This window comes from Sus scrofa, chromosome 14, assembly GCF_054392235.1.
Source record: "Sus scrofa isolate SSC_HxYL_T2T_F1_AM1 chromosome 14, Sscrofa_HxYL_maternal_Yorkshire_Landrace_v2.0, whole genome shotgun sequence".
Lineage (NCBI taxonomy): Eukaryota > Metazoa > Chordata > Mammalia > Artiodactyla > Suidae > Sus > Sus scrofa.
This window is the reverse complement of record NC_139396.1, coordinates 20,165,076-20,191,344: the sequence shown is the minus strand read 5'-3', so window position 1 is coordinate 20,191,344 and position 26,269 is coordinate 20,165,076. Positions and strand designations below refer to the sequence as shown.

The window sequence follows — 26,269 nt, the reverse complement described above, 5'->3', positions numbered from 1 at the left end:
TTGGTTAGCCACTGTGCCACGACAGGAACTCCTGCTATGTCATTTAATACATGTGCAATGTGTTAGGTGGGGGAATTTCTCAAAGTGACCTTGCTTGGTCTAAGGGGATATGCATTTATAATTTGATCAGCATTGCCAAATCACACTCCCATCAGCAATATATGAACGCTCCTATATATATATTTCCACAGCATGGCCAATGCATTGTTAGATATTGAACCAATGATAGGTGGAAAATTGTAGATTATTTTGCATTTACCTTATTGTGTATGAGGCTGAGCACTTTCTCAGAAGTTTAAAAGCTACTTGTATATTTTGTCAACATCCTTGGTACATACTTCCTAAAAATCACTCAGCTGCAAATTCCTCCAAATGTTTCCTCAGGAGAAGCCCTCAGACATGGACTTTCTGGGTCAGAATTTGCATTTTTAAAAATCTTTCTCCACAAATTGCCTGTTGATCCTCCTGCCAGGACACAGACCCGAGACATCTCCCTTCAGTCACCATCGGCTCTGTGTCTCATAGGTGGGAAATGACACCTCTATGTTCTCAGAGGTGGCGGCTGGCACCTCTAAGCCTGCTCAGGGAGGGGGAGGGGCAGGCCCCGCCAGGCACCCACTCCCCCCGCCGGGCACCCCCCCACCCCCCTACCCCATCGCCTTCAGCCCCGCCCCCGTCGCCTTCAGCCCCTCCTCCGTCACCTTCAGCCCCTCCCGGTTACCTTCAGCCCCGCGCCAGCTCCCCGCCCCGCCCGCTGAGCAGCTCCACCCTCCCGCCTACGCAGCCCCGCCCCACCTGCGCCCAGCCTTGCCCCGGGGCTGCAGGGCCCCGCCCCGTGCGTGCTCTGGCGTCACTCGTCATGTGATGCCCGCGCAGGGTTGAGAAGGGGTGACGGTGACCGTTGCTGCGGTTGGCCCTGTCTGCACTCGTGTGACTGACTCCCCTTGAGTGAAGCGCCCTGAGCCGTGATGGCGAGCGCCTAGGGGAAGGCGCAGACGAGCCCAGGGCCGCCTTCCCTGGCTGCGCTGGCCTCCCGGTCCCGGAGCGCGTGCCCGCGCCGTTGCTAGGCAGCCGCCTCTGGGCGCAGAGGGCGGGGCAGGCTTCCGCGGAAGGGTCCGGTTGCTTGTGCACGGGAGAGGTTGTTACTTTGGAGCGTAATAGTGCCAGGCAGAGGGCCATGGAGCAGTACTGCATCTTGGGCCGCATAGGGGAGGGCGCTCATGGCATCGTCTTCAAGGCCAAGCACGTGGAGGTGAGCACCCAGTCCTTCCTTCGGTTCCTTTGAGATCTACCCTATGTTCCCACCCACGCATGGGCCATTGCTCCTGCCTCCCCTCAGCTTTTTGTGGCGTCCGCCTATCTCTTGCCCCCTTGGCGGGGTGGGGTGCGGCCAGCTGTCAGCGGTGCTTTTAGATGGCGAGTGTTCCCTGTGAGCTGGTGTGGTTATCTCTGAGCTGTTTTCCCAGCGCTGCGACTCCTGGCCCTGATATCCCTCCAGAATGGGGTAGGGGGTGCGTTCCACTCTCACGAGGGCCTCAAGCCTCGCATCCCATTCCTTTTCCCAGCCCGGGATGGGGTAGCAGTGTCTGCGTCCTGTCCCAAACAGACTGGAGAGATCGTGGCCCTCAAGAAGGTGGCCCTACGGCGGCTGGAGGATGGCATCCCCAACCAGGCCCTGCGGGAGATCAAGGCCCTGCAGGAGATTGAGGACAGTCAGTATGTGAGTAGGGCTGGTGCCCTGTGCTGGGGTTCCTGCCCTTATCCACTCACTTCCACCCTGGGGACTTGCTGTCATCTGCTTCCTCACCCCTCACTACTCCCTTTCCTGTCCACTTGTTCACCCATATTCCCTCCCAGTTATTTCATTCCTCACTCACTCCCTCTCTGTTCACCCACTTATTTCTTTGTGTACTTATTTATTCACTAACATCCCTTTTTGCTCAAAACTTTTAATGATTTTTAATGATAGTGATAATTGCCACCTACTGAGCTCCCATTGTGTTCTCCAGGCTGGATTAACAGCTTTATGTACATTGTCATTCTTTTTTTTTGGTCTTTTTCGGGCCACGCCCACAGCATATGGCGGTTCTCAGGCTAGGGGTCTAATCAGAGCTGTAGCTGCCGGCCTACCACAGCCACAGCAACAGCAACGTGGGATCTGAGCCCTGTCTGTGATCTACACCACAGCTCACAGCAACACCGGATCCTTAACCCACTGAATGAGGCCAGGGATCTAACCTGCAACCTCATGGATCCTAGTCAGATTCGTTCCACTGAGCCATGATGGGAACTCCACATTGTCCTTCTGAGTTTTCTCCTCTGATTGGGGAATCAGTACATTTTAACTTTGGGGCCCCCATAGGCTCTGCCCTCTGCTGGGCACTGGTGACGAACACTGACCCTGACCCTGACCTGGCTCTCGAGACAGGACAGAGGCTGCAAGACCCTCCTGGCCTCGTTTGTGCTGTGATGGGCCCTGGAGGGGCTGTGGGTACAGGAGGAGAGACCGCACCCGCCCAGCCTCATTCTCTCTGTGCACTTCTCTCTTGACTGTGTCCGGAGTAGAGAATGTGTGTAATTTCCTGGGGAATGCCAGGGGCAGGTCCACCCACCCAACAGTGGGTGATACTCTGGCTTGCTTCTTATCCTCTGGAGATGTTCGTGCTATATCAGTGCCAAAACCATATTATACAACTGCATGTGTCATCCTGGTTTTGTGCGAAAGTATTTTGTATACGCCTGTGCATATATGTCTGTATGTGCCATGTCTGTTGCTAAGTCTGGTGGAATATACTTGTGAGGTTGACAGTAGGTGATAGGATTTTTCTTTTGCGATTTTTTTTGCTTATGAGTTTGTGTATTATCTGAATGTTATGTGTTTGTCTCAATCTGTAAAGTGATTGTCTCCTACTCTCAAAATCAGAAAAGCAGTAATATGGCCCTTCTCTCTCTCTCTTTTTTTTTTTTTTCCCTTCTGCTTTTTAGGGCTGCACCCGCAGCATATGGAGGTTCCCAGGCTAAGGGTCTAATCAGAGCTACAGCTGCCAGCCTACACCACAGCCACAGCAATGCCAGATCCAAGCCTCTTCTGTGAGCTACACCACAGCTCATGGCAACACCGGATCCTTAACCCACTGAGTGAGGCCAGGGATCAAACCTGCAACCTCATGGTTCCTAGTCAGATTTGTTAACCACTGAGCCATGATGGGAACTCCCCCCTTCTCATTTTTTGAGGAAGGAAAAAGGACTTGGCGGCAGCTTGTGCGTGGGAGAGGTGGAGGGCCCATGGGGTCCCGTGTCCTGTGCATCAGCAGGCCTGAAGTTCTATCTTTAAAACACTCCAGATATCATTCTAGCCTTGCCCAGGCCATCTTCACCTCTCATCAGAATGACTTTGCCCCCCAAACCCCCTCCCTGACCCCACTCTACAGTCAAAACGTGTAGTTGAAGTTATCCACTCTCTGGCTTGAAAAGCCCCAGTGGCTTCTTTTCACTCCAAAAGAATTGTCACTGTCCGCTGTCACCCACCTCTAGTCTCTCTCTTTTTTTTTTTTTAATTTTTTTTAATTTTTAATTTTTTATTTTTTTTATTTTTATTTTTTGTCTTTTTGCCTTTTCTAGGGCCACACCTGGGGCATATGGAGGTTCCCAGGCTAGGGGTCGAATTGGAGCTACAGCTGCTGGCCTATGCCAGAGCCACAGCAACGCGGGATCCGAGCATCATCTGCGACCTACATCACAGCTCATGGCAGTGCCGGATCCTTAACCCACTGAGCAAGGCCAGGGATCGAACCCACAACCTATGGTTCCTAGTCGGATTCCTTTCCCTTGGGCCAGGGCAGAAACTCTTCCAGTCTCTTTTTCTCTTCATTCAACACTTAAGTTTCTCTTGCCTGACAAGTACGTCTAGGCTCCAGGAGTACAGAGCAGCCTCCTTCCTGTTCTCGCCTTGGAGCCTTGTGCTCACTGTCCCCCTGCCCAGAACTCCTTCCCAGATCCCTGCATAAGTGAGCCCAGCCCATCTCTTCTGTCTTCATCAGAACCTTCATCAAGATACCCAATAGATTTGTTCTTATGCCTGTCAGTCATTTGTCCCCCGAACTCCTTAAAGCCCATCAGGACCCCCTCGCTCTTGCTCCTGCTCACTGCTGTGCAGCCTGGCCCTTGTGACCTGTGGGCCCTCAGGAAGTATATGTGACATATCTCCTGCTGTCCCAGCGCTGGGAGATGTGACCACCAGTGCCTTCTCTTGGTTCTGGGAGTTAATGGCTGTAGAAGAAAGAGGAGGAGACCTGTGTGTGTGTGTGTGTGTGTGTGTGTGTGTGTGTGTGTGTTTCCAGGTGATTTTCCAGTTCGTAGGCTGGGTGGGGGACCAGACACTGCCCTAAGTGGATTTTCTTAGACCTCCTTTCTCCTGCGCCTTTACTGGAGCATTAGAGTAGGTTCTTGCCTTCTGTTGGGAGAGGGGAGCACATGAGAGCACCCAGCTCCCTGATTCTAAGCTCAGATCTCCTGTCACCTTCTCTGCCTGGTCTTCTGTTGGGGCAAGAGCCGAGAGTTCCACAGAGGGTGTGAGCCACGTGAGTCTGGGGGCTGATGGGATGCTTCTCCCCCCTCCCCCACAGGTTGTGCAATTGAAGGCTGTGTTCCCGCACGGTGCAGGCTTTGTGCTGGCCTTTGAGTACATGCTGTCAGATCTGGCTGAGGTGCTGCGCCACGCCCAGAGGCCGCTGGCCCAGGCACAGGTCAAGAGCTATTTGCAGATGCTGCTCAAAGGCGTTGCCTTCTGCCATGCCAACAACATTGTGCATCGGGTCAGTTCCAGCATGGGCTGGGGTGGGACCTGGGGGACCATGATGTAGGGCATGCTTGGAGAGGGGACAAAGGGGGCAGGCCCATGTGTGAGTGGCCAGGGGTATAGCCCTGAAGGAGGTGCGGTCCTGGGCTGACCCGGGTGCTCAGCCTGCCCAGCTCTCTTATCCCGAGGTCCCATGGGGGCTCACAAGGAACCAATGCCTCTTTTTGTGCCCTCAGGACCTGAAACCAGCCAACTTGCTAATCAGCGCCTCGGGCCAGCTCAAGATAGCGGACTTTGGCCTGGCCCGGGTCTTTTCCCCAGATGGCAGCCGCCTCTACACGCACCAGGTGGCCACCAGGTAGGGAGGACCAGTTCCCAGGCAGGACCGGGCAATGGACAGGCCCCACCCCTCCCACTGGGGAAGAGATGCTTCTGGACCTTCTGTCCAAAGAGTGCTCCCGGAGCTGGTGTGGGGGCCAGGGTGACCTTCTGGGGCAGGCAGCTTCCTGACAGACCGGTGACCTGGCTCTGACCACCTGCCGTCCTCTCACAGGTGGTACCGAGCCCCTGAGCTCCTGTATGGTGCCCGCCAGTACAACCAGGGTGTTGACCTGTGGTGAGCCTCCTGTGGGCTGGGCAGGGGTGGGGTGCGGGTGCTCGAGTGTTCTTTCCCACTGGGCATTGAGGTCTCCAGGCTATTAGGGGCTGTTCTCCTGCTGTGAGCTTAAACATACAGGGGTGCCCTGGGGGTGTCTTGCTTGGTTAGAGTATCTCTGAGGAGTTCGGGTCACTGTTCTTTTCCATGAGAGTTTTGAGCTGGGTGGGGGTCAGGTGGGATGGGAGTGGCTGTCCCAGGAGGAGGTCTCTGGGTGGAGGTTGGGGAGGTGGTCCGGCCATGGAACGTCTGCTTGCAGGGAGTGACACCCTGAGACACAGTGTCCCTGAGCTAGCCCAAGGCCTGGGGCCCTGGATGGGAAGGCCCTGAACAGTTCTCTAGGGTAGGATGGTCTGTATTTGCTGAGACTGTGAGATTTGGGGGCCGTTTTGGAGGTCTTCCTGGGATGGGAGGACAGGGTGTATGTCCAGAATGGGAGGCTCTGAGAGGTCTTAGAACTGCTGAGGGGTTGAGGCCTGAGAGCTGCAGAGGAAGGGGCATAAGTTCTGCGTTCTAGACTTGAGGTCTTTCCCGGTTTGGGGGTCTGTATTCTTCACTCTGAAGCCTCTAGGCTACTTTGTGGGTGTTTTGACCCTGGTGTCAGGTGTGAGTGCTGGTGCGGGGAGATCTGTGGCTGTGCTGAGGTCTCTGAGATGTTTGTGTTCTGTATCTGCAGGGCCGTGGGATGCATCCTGGGGGAGCTGTTGAATGGGTCCCCCCTTTTCCCAGGGGAGAATGACATCGAACAGCTTTGCTGTGTGCTTCGCATCTTGGGCACCCCCAGCCCTCAAGTCTGGCCGGTTTGTAGGGCCCTATGGAGGGGAGGGGTGGGACAGGTGTCCTCTGTCCCCCCAAGAGCTAGTGAGTCCCCTGGCCCACACCTTCTCTCCTGTAGCCCCACAACTCCCTGACCTCCCATTCTCTGTCCTGGCTCAGCTCAGGGGCTCCTCCTGCCCTGCTGGAGGCAGGAGAGCTGGTCCGTGTCCCATCCCCTGTCTGTTCCGACCTGTCCCTGGCACTCACGCAGCTCTTACCCAGCTGGGCACAGAGTGGGCTCCCGAGAAGTGGAGGAAGGACTGAAGGACGGATTGAGTGCGTGATGACAGAGTGACCTGGTACAAGCAGGGGCTTGGCAGGGCGGGTGCCAGCGCTAATGGGCCTGCTTCTCCTCCAGGAGATCACAGAGCTGCCTGACTACAACAAGATCTCCTTCAAGGAGCAGGCACCCGTGCCCTTGGAGGAGGTGCTGCCCGATGCCTCTCCCCAGGCCTTGGACCTGCTGGGGCGGTTCCTCCTCTACCCTCCACTCCAGCGCATTGCAGCCTCCCAGGTAGGCGACACCTAGTGCCCTGAGCCTCCTCATTCGTGCTCATGTGACCCAGCAGGTTGAGGTCCCCCAGAACCCGTGATGGGCTGGGACAGAACCCCCGGAGCCAGTGCAGGAGGGTGTGGAGCAGCTGAGCCTCTCCTGAGCAGACCCCAGAGGGGCTGTGGTGGCCAGGGGTGGCCCATTAGAAGGGCATGCCCACATTGCAGAAGAGCACATCTCCAGGTTATTAGTGACTCACCTCTTCATGCCTTTATTCCTTCAATAAGTATTTACTCAGCATCTGGCACACGCCAGGCATTGTCCTGGGCCCTGGTGCAGAGTGAACAGACAGACGTAGCTCGTGTCTGTGGGGTGTCCAGCCTGTGGTGAGGCAGGGCAGCCAGTCTGTGACAGCCCTGAAGAGTGATGTTGGGACTGACTTTGGGGTCACGTAAGGCTTCCTGGAGAAGGATTGGTTTAAGCACAGGGAGCTGTTTCCCCAAGAGAAATAATGAACAGAGGCCTGGAGAGGAGAACCCAGGACAGGTGGATTGTGGCTGGAAGGCAGGGGAGGAGGGCAGGGCCACCCGCTGATGGCAGGGATGGCATCAGAGCCTCTATCGGGTGTACCTGTCCTCCCCTTCTTGCCCTTGGCACTCATACCCTGGTGAGTTCCCATGTCAGCAGTGCCTTCAGAGTGTACTGAGGCCAACCGACCCCTTCTCAGCTCCCTGCTGCTGTCCCCAGTCTAGGTCACCCCCCCGCCCCCACCCCATGGTAAGCTTCCCCTCCTGCCCATTCCCCTGGCGGAGAGGGGGATCTTGTCCAGGGAGGCTGTCACACCCTCCCCTGCAGGGCCCTCCTGTGGCTCCCTCTCAGAGGAGAAACTCAGGTCCTTGTGACCCTCAGGCATCACACACTAGGGGCCATCCCCTTGGTGACCCTGGCAGCTTCCATTCCACTTGCTCTGGGGCCCCTCCATGTCCCTGGGCCTCACTCATTCATCCTTCAGGTCTCTTCTCAAGCGCCACTTCCCGGGGGCTTCCCCTGCCCATCTTCAGGTCTGCAGCCTTTCCGCTGTTCCTCTTTCCTCCTCACTGTCCACCCCCCACAGCACTCATCATCCAATGTGCTCTTTCTCCTACTACTTTATATGATTTATTCTCCTCTTTGCTCTGTTTGCTGCTGCATCCTGGGTCCCTGGAGCAGTGCTTGGGCAGCAAGCACTCAGAGGCTTGGAGTCAGCTGCACTGATGAGCAGAGGGAGGAAGGCCTCTTCAGGGCCATATTCATATCTCCCCCTCAAAGGGAAGTGAGCTGAAGCTGGGATGGGGAGGTGACTGGTTTCCTTTTGCTGTCCCTTGCTTGCTGCCTTCAGGCCCTCCTGCACCAGTACTTCTTCACAGCTCCCCTGCCGGCCCACCCCTCGGAGCTGCCGATTCCCCACCGCCCAGGGGGACCTACCCCCAAGGCCCACCCAGGACCCCCCCACGTCCATGACTTCCACGTGGACCAGCCTCTGGAGGAGTCGCTGTTGAACCCGGAGCTGATTCGGCCCTTCATCCTGGAGGGCTGAGATGCTGGGCCAGGCCCCGCCAGCGTGCTCCCCACCAGAACCACCCAGGCCTCTTGTTCCCCAGCTCTGGCCTGATTCAGCCACAGGCTGCACCTGGTCCTACTCTCAGCTGGGTGATGAGGACATCCAGCCCCAGAAGAGGGCACCTGCGGCCTGTGCTGTCAGCTGCCATCTGTGTGCTGCTGACAGGTCCATCCAAGGAGGCAGTGAGTGCTGCTGCTGTGTCTGCCACCGTGCTGCTTCTCTAGCTGCCACCTTCTTGGTCAGGGACGGCCTCGGTAGAGCCATCTGGGGGAGCACTGAGTGTGAGATGTCAGAAACCCAAGTGGGGAGGAAAGTGTGGTTTGATTTTGTTCTCAGAGGCATTAAGCAGTAGTTAAATTTTGAGATTTAGGATAAAACCCAAATAGTCCTACCTGATGTGTACCCCTCTTCTGCTCCTGTTGAGGGACGTGCCTGAGGTAGCATGGTCTCCTGGACCTTGCTTGTCTCTGGTCACTTGGAAGGTAGCCCCATTCATGGCCACCTTAGTCTTGGGGACTTTCTAGGTGCTTCATGTTTTGAAGCTCCCACTTGAAGGTGAGATGACAGAAGTCAAGGCCCAGGGATGGCTCAAATTGGGGACCCAGTAAGTGACCCTCCACATTTTTTTTTCTTTTTCAGGGCCAAACCTGTGGCATATGAAAGTTCCCAGGCGAGGGGTCAAATCAGAGCTACAGCTACACCACAGCCACAGCAACACCAGATCTGAGCCTTATCTGCAACCTACACCACAGCTCATGGCAACATCGAATCCCCAACCCTCCAAGCAAGGTCAGGGATTGAACCCACATCCTCATGGATCCTAGTTGAGTTTGTTAATAACCACTGAGCCACGAGGTGAACTCCGTGACCCTCTACATCTTAATCTGGTTACGTCACCCTCAGGATAAGCATGAGCCAGGACCACACAGGCCACCTCCTTACTCAGACACCAGGCAAATAGGACAGACATTCCTGAAAATCATTTGTTAATTCAGTAAATCCAGTACAATCCGAACTGGCTCTTGTTTTTCTTATTTAATAATTTGGTAAGCCAATTCTAAAATATATGCGGAAATGAAAGGGTTAAGAGGGGGAGGCAGAAGCAGAAGAAAAGGAGAAAGATGAAAGGACTTAGCGTATCATATCCCAAGACTCAGGGCTGTAATAAATAAGAAGTGTGGTATTGGCTCACAGATATACAAAAGCAGACAAATGGAGAAACTTAGCAATCTTTTAGTTTAAAACATTCATTTTGTTCCCATGTGGATAAACTCCTCTGAGCACAGAGTTCACAGAGAACTAACACTGCCACAGTCACTGCCTTCCAGATTTTTAGAGGGCAAAGCACAGTTGTTGCTTTCAGGGTAAAGTCTGAGTGTCTCATAGGTCTTCAAAGATATTTTAAGGATCTGGCCTCTGCCTGTTGGACCAGCCACATCTGTAGACTCTAACCTTAAGTCTAGCTCAATTTCTAGTTATCTCTCATCTCCACATAAATGTGAGGCTGTACCCACACCCTGACTGCTGATCCCTGGCCAGTTCCACTCACAAAGACCCTAAACCTTAGTCCGCCCTGACATTGACCCTCACTTTGGCCTTGAGCCTTATGCTGAACCTGACCCTATCACCCTGACCCTGACATATAGTCACTCACCCTCACTCAATTCTTTGCCAACTCCTTCCCCACCTATACCTGGTTTGGATCTTGGCATTGACTCTCAGCCTCACTCAAACTCTGACCCTGCTTGACCTAGAATTAACCTTGTGTATGAACTTGGCTCTCATCTTCCCCTTAACACTGACCCTCTAATTGACACTTTGATGTTCATTATAACCCTGATCTTGACTTACCCTTGACAATGACAACTTCTCTCCCACTGATCGAGACCCAGAACATTACCATGAATGAACCACTCGCTGCTCTCCATCTGATTCTGACCTTTAACTCTACCCCTAGAATGAATCCTCACCTTGGTAAAGACTATCATACCAACCTACCCTGCCCTTGAACTTGAGCCTTGGTGCTGAACTACACTACGCCAAAGGTGAAAGAAATATCTGTACCCCAAGCCTGACCATGACCCTGATCTTAATCCTGATTTTGACCTGGACCTCAATTTCACCCTGACCTGGGTCTTCATCCAAACACAGAGCCTCATCACTGACACCCTAACCCCATCCTGACATTAAAGCTGACCTAGACCCTGATCCTGAAATTGAATTTCACACTGACATTGACCTTCATATTTATGGTGAATGTTCCTCCTCAGTCTGATCACCTTTATTTGACCCATCATATCACACTGAACCTTAACCTTGAACCTGATTTTTGACTAAACCTGATCATCTCTGATAATCACAATAATGTCCCCCCAAGGACGCCCATGTCCTGACCTATGAATATATTGCCTTAAACAAAAAAGGGACTTTGCCATGTGATTAAGGGTACATATTTGAGATCGAAAGAGTATCCTGGATTATGCAGATTGGGCCAGTGTAATTGGTGGTGGGGAGGGAGAGGTGGAGGAGGACTTGATTCCTTCCAGCAGCAAGAGGAAAGGAACCCCACCTTGACTTCTAATTGACCTTGGCCTTCACTCTGATCCTGGCAGTTATCCTCATGGTTGATCTTGACTCTAAGTCTGCATTGATGCTTAATCCTGAACATCAGCCTCGCCCTCACCTTGACTGAATCCTACTCAGAACTGGACATTCACTGCCAACCTGAATCCAACTTTCAATCGTTCTTTCATCCTGACAACCATGATCCTTACCCTGACCTCATCCTCTTACGGATCCTCTCCGATGGAGTCTCAACCTGTACTCACACTGATCCTTGAACCTGATTCTGACACCATGACCCTGACCATCCTCTTAGCTTGACCCCTACCTGATCTAGAATTTTACCCTGGACACTCACCCTCATTCTGATCTTCATCACTGTCTGCCACCCTGACTGCTCTGACACTGAACTTGACCATGACACTTGCTTTTACATTACATTTACATTGTTATCATTTATGCTAACTCTGATCTGATCTTGGCCGGGGCCACAACCAAGTCCAGAGTGAGGTCCTGGTATCAGGACCAAGGCTGGGGTAAGAGCCAGGGTGGGTGCCATGACAAGGGAGGCACCAGGTTTTGGGCAAGGGCCAGTGCCATGGCAGGAGGGAAGCTGGAGGTCATTGTGAAGGCGACTGTGAAGGTGGGAGTCAGGGCTAGGGAAAGTTTAGGGTGAAGTGTGTGTTAGAGTGTGCCTGGGTCAGGTAGGGACAAGGGTAGGGTAAATGTCTGATGTTTGTAAAATCAAGGGTTTTGATTAGGGCAAGGCTGAGGAAAAGGACTGAGTTCTGCGTAAGGGCTAGCACCAGGGCAAGGGCTCAAAAGGTGCTGGGTCATGGACACCCCAAGGTCCAGCTGGTCTGTGCAAGGGCAAGAGTTCTGCGTAAGGGCTAGCACCAGGGCAAGGGCTCAAAAGGTGCTGGGTCAGGGACACCCCAAGGTCCAGCTGGTCTGTGCAAGGGCAAAGGTCAGAGCGAGGATGAATGTCAGTGTGAGGGAGGAGGCAGGGGTCTGCCGAGTGTCAGGACAACTCAAGAGCCAAGGGGCAGGGCAGAGACCAGTGGAAGGCCAAGCAGAAGGGGGTTTGGCAAGCTTTTGGGACCTGAAAGAGGACGGCTGGCAAGGATTAACCTGGAAGGGCTCGGCCTGAGGGGCGGAAGTGGGAGGCGGGGCTGGGCATGAGGGGCTGAAGCAGGGCGGGGCGGCGCTTGGCCTGTGGGGCAGAAACACCGGGAAGGTGTGACCTGGCCAGAGCGCCTAGGGCGGCGGGCACCATGCAGGCGCAGTTGGGTTTGCCTGAGTGGCGTCACGTCTTCTCATTTTTTGGAAGCCCAAGACCTGCTCTGCGCCGCCCAAGTGGACAAGGTAGCGCGTGCAGTCCCAAGCAAGAGGCAGGGCGCAGTTCATGGTCCTGCCGTGACCATGCTTTACATCCCCTCTGGACTTGAGTTTCCCAAATCTGGGAGGGGGAGTCGGGTGGCTCTGAATACGCACTTGGCAGAGGACGTTTGTGGACCCCGAAGTGGTAACCTCGGCGGCCTTTGGAGGGGTCGCTCTGAAAGTCTCCCACTCCTCTGCCCCTCTGGCTGCCCGTGCATCTGGAGCTCCTGGGGATTGGCCTGTGCTGGGCACCTGTGAACAGGATTCACCCCTTTGGCTTAATGATCCCGTGTCTTTTGGAATATTCTGGAATTTCCCTTCTGGAGTTTTCCTGGAAGGCCACGATTTCCCCACGAGTGGCACCTTCTTTGGGCTCACCGGGTCGAACTCCCATACTGGCTGCACCAAGTGCCTGTTGAGTGCTTTAATTTGAGTAGCACTTCCCCCCAAGCTACAGGTGTGCTCAGCACACCTGCAACTAAATGATTTATAGGATCTGTGTGTCATGTCAGTTCTTCTCTCCTCTAGACTCTTCCCTAGGAGTGGAGTGTTTGTCTCTTGCATCACTGTGCATATAACCACTGTACCCACCCAGTGTACGGCCTGACATTTAATGTACTCGCAGTGAATGAATTTATTTGCTTTTAAAATACATTATTGGAGTTCCCTTCCTTCCAGCTCAGTGGTAATGAACCTGACTAGTCTCCACGAGGACCCTGGTTCAATCCCTGGCCTTGCTCAGTGGGTTCATCCCAAGTTGCAGTGAGCTGTGGCATAGGTTGCAGATGCAGCTCGGATGTGGTGTTGCTGTGGTTGTGGTATAGGCTGGCAGCTACAGCTCGGATGCGAACCCTACCCTGGGAACTTCTATATTCCTGTGAGTATGGCCCTAAAAGGACCAAAATGAAATAAGATAAAGTAAAATAAATTTTTAAAATACAGTATTATATTGGAGTTCCTGTTGTAGCTCAGTGGTAACAAACCGGACTAGTATCCATGAGGATATGGGTTTGCTCTCTGGCCCCGTTCAGTAGGTTAAGGATCCAGCATTGCCGTGAGCTGTGGTGTGGGTCACAGACATGGCTCAGATCTGGTGTGGCTGTGGCTGTGGTGTAGGGAAGGAGCTGCAGCTCCGATTTGACCCCTAGCCTGGGAGCTTCCATATGCCCCAGGTATGGCCATGAAAAGCAAAATCAATCAATCAATGCATGATTATGTAACTTTACATGATCAGACCCTTGCCTGAATTCTGTAATTATGATTTTATTTTATTTATTTGTCTTTTGTCTTTTTAGGGCCACACCCATGGCATAAGAAGGTACCCAGGCTAGGGGTTGAATCGGAGCTGTAGCCACTGGTCTACATCACAGCCACAGCAACAAGGGATCTGAGGTGCATCTGTGGCCTACACCACAGGTCACAGCAACACTGGATCCTTAGCCCACTGAACAAGGCCAGGGATTGAACCCACAACCTCATGGTTCCTAGTCGGATTTGTTTCTGCTGCCACCAGGACGGGAACTCCTCAACTTCACATTCTTACCAGCCAAAAAAAAACTTACTAAAGGCTGAGAGAAACTTTGGTCTTGGATGAGTGAGGGCTGTTGAAGTGGGTCCTGGGCTCAGAGAGGATGGTGGTTATTTCTGCCAGAGCTTGGAGAGCCGCATATGTGGATGGCATCCTCAGAGGGTCTGGACCATAAGAAAGCTCCGGAGGGTTTCCACTGAAGCTGTGTAGGCTCTAAATCCAGGGTGGACCAGCCAGAAAGGCCACAAAGTTGGAGGATGCAGGTGTGGGCCTGAGGGAGGGGGAGACATGGCTCTCTGACCCCTTGCCAGGGCCACCCTGAGCCTCTTCTTAATACTTCTACAGAGAGCAGTGTGTGGGAACAGGGCCTGTGTGCCCTCGCTGAGCTAGCAGTTCCATTCCACCACCTTGGCATCTCTGTCACTTGCTTTCAGCCAGTGCCTAAATTTACTCCATTGCAGACACCTGCTAATGGGCTCTGATGCTCTGATGGAGATCAGGGAGTTCCTGTCAAGGCACAGTGGAAATGAATACCACTAGGAACCGTGAAGTTGTGGGTTTGATCCCTGCCCTCGTTTAGTGGGTTAAGGATCCGGCATTGCCATGAGCTGTCGTATAGGTCATAGATGCAGCTTTGATCTGGTGTTGCTGTGACTCTGGCATAGGCCAGTGGCTACAGATCAGATTAGACCCCTAGCCTGGGAACCTCCATAAGCCATGGGAGCAGCTCCAGAAAAAGAAAAAAAAAAATGACATGACAAAGTTATTCATTGAATCATAGTTTAAATAGCAAAAGATTGGAAGCACCATACATGTCCATCCATAAGAGACTGTCTAAATTTTGATACACCTATCAAATAGAAAACCATACTACCTCAAAAAAGAACAGGCGTGCTTTTTTTTTTTTTTTTTCTTTTTTGAAGGACTGCAGCCACGTCATGTGGAAGTTCCCTATGCCACAGTCACAGCACCGCTGGACCCTTGACCCACTGAACCAGGCCAGGGATCAAACCTGAGTCCTCATGGATACTAGTTGGGTTTGTTACTGCTGAGCAAGAACAGGAACTCCCCAAGGATGCTTTTTAATGTATAGTAATGGAAAGATGTCTAAGATATATTATTAAGTTAAAAAAGGTAAGATGAGGAGTTCTTTTGTGACACAGCGTGTTAGGATCAGGCGTTGTCACTGCAGTAGATTAGGTTGTTGCTGTGGCGTGGATTTGATCCCTGGCCAGGGAAGTTCCATATGCTGTACTCACAGCCAAAAAAAAAAAAAAAAGGCAAGATGAAAAATAGAGCATAGAGAGTGCCACTAGCTGTGTAAAAGGAAAATAATATAAATAATACTTATTTATGCATCATACATAATATGTCTGGAAAAACTACTGAAAAATTTCATGATTGTGGTTACCTGATAGAGGGACTAGAAGGATTGTGGACAGAATAGAGGCCAACTTTTCACTGGACCTCTTTGTAGTCTTTGAAATGTGAACTGTAAAATTTATTAATTCTTCTATTTTTTTTTTGTTTTTGTTTTTGGAGCCTCACCTGCAGCATATGGAAATTCCCAGGCTAGGGGTTGAATTAGAGCTACAGCTGCTGGCCACAGCCACAGCAACAAGGGACTCAAGCCACATCTATGACCTATACTGAAGCTCATGGCAATGCTGGATCCTGGACCCACTGAGCAAGGCCAGGGATTGAACTTGCATCCTCATGGATACTAATCAGATTTGTTTCTGCTGCTCCACAATGAGAAATTTCCAAAAGAATTAACAGCAGGGTCTTGAAGAGGTATTTGCACATCCACATTGATAATCGCACTGTTCACAACAGGCAGATGAAGGAAGCAACGCAAGTGTCCATAGACAGATAAATGACCAAAAAATGCAGTATATCCATGCAATGGAATATTATTCATTACACTTGGTAGGTTTTTTGGGTTTTTATTGTTTGTTTGTTTGTTTTTTCTTTTTAGGCAAAAGACCTGTGGCATATGGAAGTTCCCAGGTTAGGGGTTGAATCAGAGCTGCACTGCTGGCCTATGCCACAGTTCACAGCAACGCTGGATCCTTAACCCACTGATCAAGGCCAGGGATCAAACCTGAGTTCTCATGGATACTTGTCAGGTTTGTTACCACTGAGCCACAAAGGGAACTCCGTATTCATTCTTAAAAAGGAAGAACAATCTGACACATGCTACAGTATGAATGAACCTTTAGGATATTATGCTAACTGAAACAAGCCAGTCACAAAAAAACAAAAAAACAAAAAAAACAAAATAGTGTGTGATTTCACTTATATGAGGTGTGTAGAGAAGTCAAATTCATACTGAGAGAAGTTAACTGATGGTTGCTGGGGCTAAGGAGAGGAGGAAATGGGATGCCATTTAATGGGTATAGGGTTTCAGTTTTACAAAATGAAAAGTTCTGGATATTGTTTGCACAACACTGTAAATACACTTCACACTACTGAACTGAATACTTGGAAATGGTTCAGATGGTAAATTTTATATGTGTTCTTTCCCACAATTAAACTTTAAAGAAGGAAACAGAATCTGAAGGGCTGGTAGGACAACAACAGTATATCTAATATTTAGGAGAGGAGGATGAGATCAGGGCTGACAAAAAGCTGAAAGCTTCACAAATTTGAGGAAAAGCATAATCTGCAGATTCAAGAAGCTGTGTGAGGAGTTCCCATCGTGGCGCAGCGGAAACAAATCTGACTAAGAACCATGAGGTTTCGGGTTCAATCCCTGGCCTACCTCAGTGGGTTAAGGATCTGGCATTGCCCTGAGCTGTGGTGTAGGTCACAGGGGTGGCTCGGATCTGGCATTGTTGTGGCTGTGGCGTAGGCCGGCAGCTGTAGGTCTGATTTGACCCCCCTAGCCTGGGAACCTCCATATGCCGCAGGTACAGCCCTAGGAAAGACAAAAAATATTTAAAAATTAAATTTAAAAAAGTATCCATACAGAGATGCCACATTGCTTATTGGGGCAGAATGTCTCTAATTCCTGTGATTTCTCGTTAGAAGCCATGGAGGCCAGAAGGAAATAGCACACCATTTTTTAAGTGCTAAGAGAAAGGAACTGTTAACAGAATTCTGTATCCAGTGAGAATATCCTTCAGGAATGAAAGTGAAAAGAGATTTTCTCAGATGAAGGAAAACCGAGTGAATTTGCTGCCAGTGGATCTAATCTGAAAATTCCTAAAGGATCTTCTTGAGACAGAAGGGGAATGATAATAGAAAGAAACATGGAATATCAGGAGTGAAAAAGAGGAATATCCAGTGTTGATATTTGATGAGGATAACATTATTCTCCACTGAGGTTTTTCCTTCTTTTTCTTTTTTCTTTTCTCTTTTTGCCTTTTCTAGGGCTGCTTCCCGTGGTCTATGGAGATTCCCAGGCTACAGGTCAAATGAGAGCTGTAGCCACTGGCATATGCCAGAGCCACAGCAATGCCAGAGCTGAGCCACATCTGCAACCTACACCACAGCTCACAGCAATGCCAGATCCTTAAGGCACATGAGCAAGGCCAGGGATCGAACCCACAACCTCATGGTTCCTAGTCATATTCGTTAACCAGTGCGCCACAACGGGAACTCCTCCACTGAGGTTTTAAAAATGATGTTTGATGTTTCAAAACAAAAAACTACTGTGGTATTTGAAGTGGTTCTCAATGTATTTGCAAACAATATTTAAAACAGAAAGTCAGAAACTACTAAAAAAAAATGAGGTGTACATGGGCCAACTGAAAGAGCTTCCAATGGCCAAAGTGAAGCAATTTGACCAAGAAAATAAGTAATATAGTATTGGTTTATAACCCAAAGTATAAAATAAATGGCTATGAATCCCTATTAATATATAAATGACTAATCATTCAGACAATCAATAAGGAATAATAAAAATATTTTGTACAGAAGAATTCTAAATAACCTATGTAGGTACTCTGTTCTCAGGACGTGCAGCACAATTTCCTGCTTTTAACTGTAGACTGATTATCATGTCTTATTGTTAAAAAGGACAATATAGAAAGGGAATAAAAAGACAGTGGAAAAATCTAACAGGAGTCAAGGTCAACAACACAAGTGCTAAGTCCTTCCTAGAGTATGTGTATCATTGATATGTGAAGAGAATGGCACTTTACCTCTGTGATCTTCTCCCCAAAGTCCATAAACTGCATCTAATCATGAAGAAACATCAGGCATATTCCAAGCGGGGGACATTCTACAACCTAAGTGACCAGCATCCTCAAAACTGTCAAGGTCATCAAAAACAAGGTGTCTGAGAAATTGTCACAGCCCAAGAGGGGCCTAAGGAGGCATGACAACTAAAAGTAACTTGGTATCATAAATGGAATACTAGAACAGAAAAAACACATGAGGTGAAAACTAAGGAAGTTTGAATAAAAAGTATGGATTTTAAAGTATGGACTTCAGGAATTCCATACTTTAAATTGGCTCAGTGGGTTAAGAACCCGACAGGGTCCATGAAGATGTGGGATCTATCCCTGGCCTTGCTCAGTGGATTAAGGATCAGAATGTAGCATCACTGCAAGCTGCAGTATGGGTTGCCATTGTGGCTGGGATCCAGCATTGCTGTTGCTGTGACTGTGGCATAGGCTGGCAGCTGCAGCTCCGATTCAACCCCTAGCCTGGGAACTTTCTAAAGGCCCTAAAATATATATATATTTAAAACAGAAAGTATGTATATACATTTGTTTGTTGTGGTTGTTTTTTGTTTTTTTGTTTTTTTTTCCACAGGATCGCACTCACAGCATATGGAGGTTCTCAGGCTAGGGGTCGAATGGCAACTATACCTGCCAGCTCATACCACAGCCACAGCAATGCAGGATCAAAGCCACATCTGAGACCTACAACACAGCTCATGGCAATGCTGGATCCTTAACCCACTGAACAAGCTCAGGGCTTGAACCTGTGTCCTCATGGATGTTGGTCAGATTTGTTAACCACTGAGCCATGATGGGAACTCCTTTTTTTTTTCTTTTTTTTTTTGAGAGAGAGAGAGAGAGAGAGGGAGAATATGAACATGAATGCATACCAAGGGAAAAAGAGTAAGAATGAGAATCTAACAGGATATAAACCTGGGTTTCAGGGAATTCCCAACTATACCTGCCAGCTCACACCACAGCCACAGCAATGCAGGATCAAAGCCACATCTGAGACCTACAACACAGCTCATGGCAATGCTGGATCCTTAACCCACTGAACAAGCTCAAGGCTCAAACCTGTCTCCTCTTGGATGTTGTTCAGTGGACCCTGAGCCATGATTGGAACTCCTTTTTTTCTTTCTTTTTTCCTTTTTTTTTTTTTTTTTTTTTGAGAGAGAGAGAGAGTGAGAATATGAACATGAATGCATACCAAGGGAAAAAGAGTAAGAATGAGAATCTAACAGGATATAAACCTGGGTTTCAGGGAGTTCCCACTGTGGCACAGCAGAACCAAATCCAGCTAGTATCCATGAGGATTCGGGTTCTATCCCTGGCCTTGCTCACTGGGTGGGGGATCCAGTGTTGCCGAGAGCTGTGGTGTATGTCAAAGGTATGGCTCAGATGTTGCGTTGCTGAATAGTGTCTGAATAGACAGACTGAGTGAGGTATTGAAGAGGCAAGAATGCTGAAGAAGCTTTGAAGTATGCTCATGGCAATGACCTAGGCTCGTAGCAATGATCTTGGCTTTTAGGGAAGCAAAAGCTAGCACACTGCACCCTGAGGCCCAGTGATGCACCACCATGGCGTCTGATTTTATTTGCAATGTCTTGGGCACTCAGTATGCAGGAGCCTTTTAGGACTGACTGAGTCACTGGAAACAGAAATCAAGGAGGAAGTCACAGTACTCGGTACTAGGAAGGGGAGGTGCCTTCCACCTTCCTCAGTCCTGTAGTATTGCTACTTCTCTGCAGAGAAAACATAGCCTGAAATGTGACAAGTTCTAGCAGGTGTGAGAAGGCTCCCCGCCTTCTTTAGCCCTCTGTGATTTGGAACTGCTCATTCTAGCCTTCACATGGAGTGTATGGTCTCTATCAGGTTTTAGGATTTCATTATAGTTTCTTGCCTTATTCTCAAATTACTTCTCTTTCCTTTATAATTATTTAAAAGTCCACCAGTTGGCTTCTCTAACCATTACAATTTGAGAGATGAGACCCTGTCTTCTCCCATAGGACTCAGCCTTACACTATCTCAGGGACCCGAGAGGCCAGGCCTCCTTCTCTAAGCCTGGTTCACATCCTTCTGGTTGAATTCAAGCAGTGAGAGGACACATTTTCCTTTTGAAAAACAAAGTTGGCTGTGGACACACTCTGCAAGTGTACGTTTTCAACTTAGAGCTCTGTGCTCTTTGTTAAAAGCCCCCTTTGGGTTAATTATAAAGTGCCTAAATTATATTTGATTATTTCAGGAGAAAAATATGCACTAGGACAGTGTGTCTGTGCCTGCAAATCCACTGACTGACATTCCATTCTCTACATTCCACTTTTTCTCAAGAAATGTCCTGACTACATGTGTCATTCAAACAAACCAGTTGTGAGAGGCATTGGGAGAAAGCATGGAGTCCTTTCTAGGTTTCTGGGCTAAAATGTACTTTGAAATAGCCCCTCCACTCCTATAACTATCTCTTCCACCCCTGTGCATGTATGAGACCTTCCCTTATGAGATTCCATACTCATGAAAATATGGATAGGATGAAACCAACATGGGAGTACCGTCCTGCATTGTGGCTCTCCCACGTGGTTTGTGGAAGGAGAAACTGGCCTTTCATGGTTGCTGCATCTCATCCACTTTTCCCAGAGTGGCTCCTGCTGCCTGAGTTGGTGACGGTAGGACTGGGCATCTTCCATCCCACCCTCTCCCTCAGGTCCTTTGTGGAACTGCTGCAAATCCACCCAAGATGGCATGTCTTCCCTTGGCATCTGTTCTGCAGCTGGGACAATCTCCATGGCATAACACAAAGGACGATGTGGTTCGTGTTGGAAAGCTCTTGAAGTTGAAAACTGCTTTAACAGGCCAAATCCTGGAAACTTGTTTATGAAATGTCCTCATAACTCTTCACAAAGCTGCACTGGGTACATCAACTCTCTATGGCTTGGAGGCAACTGTGAGATGTGAGGACACTCAGGAGGAAATGTCCGTTTGTTTTCCAAGTTAGTTTAGCACAAGATCACTGTCACCCAAGCAATGGAACATGTTGCTATGGGAACTGCAAGGATGATAATGCTGCTTCAAAAGGTTGACAATTGGAAAAGCCTCTTTTTTTATGTCATGCCCATGGGATGCACATTTTGCTTAGATCATTACTGTTGAAAGTTTGTTCATATAAACTGTTTGGGAGCAAATAATTTGTGACTCTTAAAATATTTAGAATATTGAAATTTGGGGAAAAGTATTACCATCTAGGTGCATTAAAATCGCTTGTGTGCTGGAACTCTCACAGGCCTGATGGAGTCAGAGTTGTTATCAGGAAGATATAAAATCTCCCTGCAAAGCCATGTGGAATGGCCCATCTCATTCAAGTCTTATCCTGGATTCAGGCCACTGATGAATGGTTTATGCACAGAGTCTTGGTGCGTTTCTTTTTTCACTTTCATCTCCTGAAATTTCCTGCTTTCACAATATAGGTTATAGAACCATGACAGTCTCTTCATGAAACCATGACTGGAGCCACATGCCATATGCCCCCATGCGTGTTTGCATCATTACACGGACATGGATGAGTGCACATCTATGTATGAGTGCATGGGTATATACATACCTATTCAGTCCTCATTGTCATGTGGTTGGGGTCTGTAGTCACCACAAACATGGAATCAGTGAACACTGAACCACTGCACCCATGGGAAATTCAGGGTTAGGTCCCTGCCAGCCTCTGGTCACACTTTTTTGTCTCTTGATAAATACAAAAGCTTATTTTATGTGTGTTTCTGTTTAAAGACACCTTGTTTAATATACACTGTTGTTTCATTGGCCCTGAACTCACAGCCAATTGCACTGTAATCCTATGTGTAAACAAAATGTATCTAACCAATGTATTTCCCCCCCATAAAGTCCTAGACAACACTTCAGCACCAAACATGGGGGCCATTTGAAAGAGTTAAATCACACACACACACCACAAAAATGTGGGGAAATGTGGCACTAAATAGACCAGAGAAGGGGCATTTGCTTACAGTATGAGTGGAAACAGGAAGGCAGAGTTTCGCTTTGTTCAGCCTCAGCTGGAAATGCATTTGTAGGTAGATGAATTTTTCTCTTGTCTGCGTGTGTCCACATGTGAGCAGAAGCACCCCAAGCCCTGACTTGGGGTGACAAATACATTTTTAGTGAATAGGTGAATTCTCTGATATGGAATCTGTGACTAATGAGAACCAACTGTATGTGTATGTATATAAAATCAATAACATCTTCCCACCAGATGGAAGATCCAGTGGTGAACCATGTGGAAGCCAGGGCAGACCTCTGCCAGCCAGAACATACTGTACACTTCCTGTCCCTTGAGCACTTCCTTCTTCTGAGCACTCTGGGAATGAGCTCCCCACTCCCTGGCTCCTCAAGCCCTGGCTTTTATCCTCCTCGCAAGGCACCTACAGTGTGTGTTGGAGTGATGCTTTCTCCAGGTGCATGACCTGTTATCCTTTTAGGCTGTTCAGATGTGGAGGGTGAGCCAGGGCCCCATGTTCAGGGCAGTTATCCACAGCTGGTGGGTGAGCCACGTGTGAGAAGATCTGCAATACGGAAATGCTTGTGTCAGGAGACTGGAGGTGGGCAAGGCTCATCTGAAAGATATTATTGGCCTGTCTCCCTTCCATGGCTTTCTTTTTGTCTGGTTTACTGGCTGCCCCAGCCATCATGCAGATGACAGAGGAATGAATTAGCAGTCTAGAGACTGTGCCAGGTCTTGCCTGTACAACCAGGTAGGAGTTGCTCTTCACGTCCTCATCTGTAGAACAAGGTCATTTGTTTAGGGAAATCCTATGGTTCTAAAGTCCTTTTTGAAAAAAAAAAGAATTAATAATGTAATTCTGAGAAACTCGGATGGAATTGTGTAACAAGGTACTTGCATGCCATTTCAGAAACCCTGTTTTTGTCTGTTTTTTTTTTTTTCCCCCCTTAGGGCTGCATCTGTGGCATATGGAGTTTCCCAGGCTAGGGGTTGCATCAGAGCTGTAGCCACCAGCCTACACCACAGCCACGGCAATGAGGGATGCAAGCCACATCTGCAGCCTACACCACAGCTCACAGCAATGCTGGAACCTTAACCCACTGAGGGAGGTCAGGAACCCAACTTGTGTCCTCAGTGATGCTAGTCAGATTCATTTCCACTGAGCCACGTTGGGAACTTCAGAAGCCCTGTTCTTTATGAAAGTATTCAGGAGATAATGCAATATGTGCTTTATATCTTCTCCACTTCAAAGCTGACTCATTTGCATAAAAACTTTTTGGATGGTTTTTATGAATGTTTTGGGTTTTCAGAGTTAAAAGAATTTTTGAGTTGTGATAGCATCACAACCCCTAAAAATTGTTTAATAGCATCAAGATTAGGTAGGCCATTTTGTTTGGGATTTTAGTAACTGAGAAAGTATAGGTTGTTAGCAGCACTCTAGAGCATGTACTACCCGTAGCACACTCTGTTAGTCACTAAAATTATACTGGTTCTAGACACAACAGGATTCCCATTTTTCAGTTGATGAAACCAAGGTTCAGAATGGCTAGGATGTCGGATACACTCTTCAAATCCAAGTATCCAGGTCCCATAACCTACATTCTTTTCCTTTGGCTTTGCAAAGTATAACACTCTAAATGTACATTAGATTTTATCGGCCAAATGTGGAAATTATGTTTTGCAATTTTTAGCTCCAGTGTAGTTATAAGATCTAGTATATGGGAATAAAGACATTGAGGAAGTAGACTTATTTTACTAGGAACCAACACCTCAACCCTTTTGCAGAACAAAATTAGACTTTAAAAAAATACACCCAAGATGTTATTAAAAGAAACTTTCAAATATAGTTTTATATAATTCTGGTAGTATTGCTTTTAAGCTGTAGATGCTATATATGTTAGTTGCCTTGTGCATCTACCAAGCGAAAAGCACTGTACTTAGCAAAATTGTCAGCAATTTATTTAGATGCCCTTTGACTCTCTGGTGAGCAATCAAAACATTCCCATCTACTCCTCAGGGAGAGTCTGAATGTAAACACATCATTCCTTCTGTTCAGCTCCTGGGCACCCTCTCTACCTTTCTGAGTCTTCTGCCCAAGTTGGTTACCTTGTCACCAACATCCCACTCATGAAAGGGTCAGCACTTCCCTGAGGACTGCTCACCACTGGTCACCTTTCTCTCCTCTCCCAATCAGGACTGTCTTGTCACATCACATCACATCACCTTTCACTCACCAAGTGTTTATGGAGCATTCAGCTCACACCAGACACTATTCGAGGTACTGGGAACACAGCAAAGAGGAAAGGAGAGTAAAATCCCTGCTTGGGGCTTACATTCTAGTGGAGAAAAGAGAAAACAAACAAGAGATGGGGACCGAGTGTTGCTGGTGGACCTGGCAGTGTGCTCCAGAGAGGGACCAGGAGGAGGAAAGGACACCTGAGTGGATGAGACTGAAGCTGGGGACCAGTGAGGGAGGGGTGGGAACAGTGTGGTTGTGGGGGACAGAGGACAAGGTGGAAGAGGCCTGGAGGGAGCAGGTGCAGGGAGGGACTGCAGGTGGCAGGTATATGGAGGGACTGTGAGCGGCCAGAGGCCCCAGGATGGTGGCCTAGGTGGGACCTGGCCAGCAGTGGGGAGCAGAGGGTAACCACTGTGGGTAGAGCTGGGGATGGGCCAAGGGAGCTGGACACGGTAGCTTCCAGCAGTAGGCACAGAGACCAGGTGGAGGTTGTGTTCCTGACACTTTCCAGTTGGGCCGCATCAAGGGTCCACCTGCCCGCGTGGCTTCCGCCCAGGGAAGGAAAGAAAAGCATTCTCCATCATCCGAAGACAGGGGGCTGTGAGCTCCAAGCAGGCACTCTGCAGCCAGGCGGGCCTGGGAGCTTCACAGGGTCTCCTCAGTCCATGGGGGGGGGTCGAGGTGCCAAGGCAGGCGGGCTGGGGCTCGGCGGGGGGCGCAGAGCCTCTGCAGGCGGCGTGGGGTGGCGGGGGGCGGGGGGCAGCCTCGGAAGGCCACACGCGGGAAGACGGGGCCTTAGCAGGCCCTGTGCGGGGCGGGGTGGGGGGGGGAATCCCCCCTCGGTAGGCCATGCGGGGAGGCAGGGCCTGGGCAAGCCGTGACCTGGGGGGGCGGGGCCTCGGCAGGCGGCGCTCCGGGAGGCGGGACTTCGGCAGGCCGCGCGCTGACAGGGGGGGCCTCGGCAGGCCGCGTGCCAGGGAGGCGGGGCCTCAGCAGTCCCTGTGCCGGGGGGGCGGGGCCTCTGCAGGAGGTGTCCTGGGGGCGGGGCCTCGGCATAGGCTATGTGACTGGGGGGCGCGGCTTCTGCGGGCTGAGCGGGGGAGGCGGGGCCTCGGCGGGCCGTTTCCTGGGGGGGCGGGGCCTCGGCAGGCCGCGCGCGGGGAGGCGGTGCTTCGACCAGCAGCGCGCGGACAGGGGGTCCTCGGCAGGCCGCGTGCCAGGGAGGCGGGGCCTCGCCAGGCCGTGTGCCTGGGGAGCTGGGCCTCGGCGGGGCCTGTGCCGGGGGGGGGCGGGGCCTCGGAAGACCCCATTCCGGGGAGGCGGGGCCTCGGCCGGCCGTGTGCCAGGTTGGCACGGCTTCTGCAGGCCGAGCGCGAGGGGCGGGGCCTCGGCAGGCAATGTGCCCGGGGGGCGGGGCCTCGGCAGGGAGGCGGGGGCACACGGCTCACACCCAATCCCAGGCACAGCCGAGTTCACAGTCCGCTGCCATCTTGAATCGCGGTGTTGCTCTTAGTTTCCTCAGGAACCGTCTTTTAACGGCTGGCGCAGCTGCTTCCCTAACTGGGGTCTGCAGTGCAGGCGTGGTGTCTCTGCACTGCGCCCTGCAAGCAACTGAAACCCGGCCAAGCACAAAGGAAAAGAAAAGGTAGACTTTGCTTTATTTCCCAGACTGTACTTTGATGAGCAGGGAATTGTTAATGGGCTTTGTAGGTGACAGTTGAACTGCTGAGAAGAAGGAGGCCTGAGGAGGGGAGCAGAGGAGTCCAGGGCGTCAGAAGAGCCAGTGGGGAGCAGGTGGTGGTGCTGAGGGAGTGAGGGGGCGGTGGGGAAGACGGAGATGAGATGTGAGGGTGGTGGTGAGATGGGAGGATGGTGATGAGGTGGAAGGTTGGCGATGAGATGGAGGGTGGTGGTGAGGTGGGAGGTCGGTAATGAGGTGGGAATAAGGCGGGGTGGATGGTGATGAGGTGGGAGGACAGCTAGAGGAAGTGGAGAAGGGGCTGACTGCAGGGCCAGCAGTGAG

At 50.3% G+C, this 26,269-nt stretch overlaps 2 protein-coding genes across 20 annotated transcripts in view; both read left to right on the top strand.

Moving 5' to 3' along the window:
• Positions 1-880: 880 nt before the first annotated feature.
• CDK20 (cyclin dependent kinase 20) lies at positions 881-22,920 on the top strand. Of its 10 annotated transcripts, none has more exons than XM_084992951.1 (8): positions 881-1,252; positions 1,607-1,720; positions 4,626-4,814; positions 5,035-5,156; positions 5,352-5,414; positions 6,130-6,253; positions 6,628-6,783; positions 20,706-22,920. In XM_084992951.1, the coding sequence occupies exons 1-8, from the start codon at positions 1,178-1,180 to the stop codon at positions 20,877-20,879; spliced, it is 1,017 nt and encodes a 338-aa protein (XP_084849077.1). In that variant the 5' UTR covers positions 881-1,177; the 3' UTR covers positions 20,880-22,920.
• A 2,800-nt stretch (positions 22,921-25,720) lies between these two features.
• Positions 25,721-26,269, top strand: part of LOC146396396 (NUT family member 2G-like) — a 52,383-nt gene continuing 51,834 nt past the window's right edge. For all 10 annotated transcript variants that reach the window (XR_014826360.1, XR_014826363.1, XR_014826362.1 and 7 more), the window contains exon 1: positions 25,721-25,891. The gene's annotated coding sequence lies outside the window, so the exon portion shown is untranslated. The remainder of the gene's footprint in view (positions 25,892-26,269) is intronic.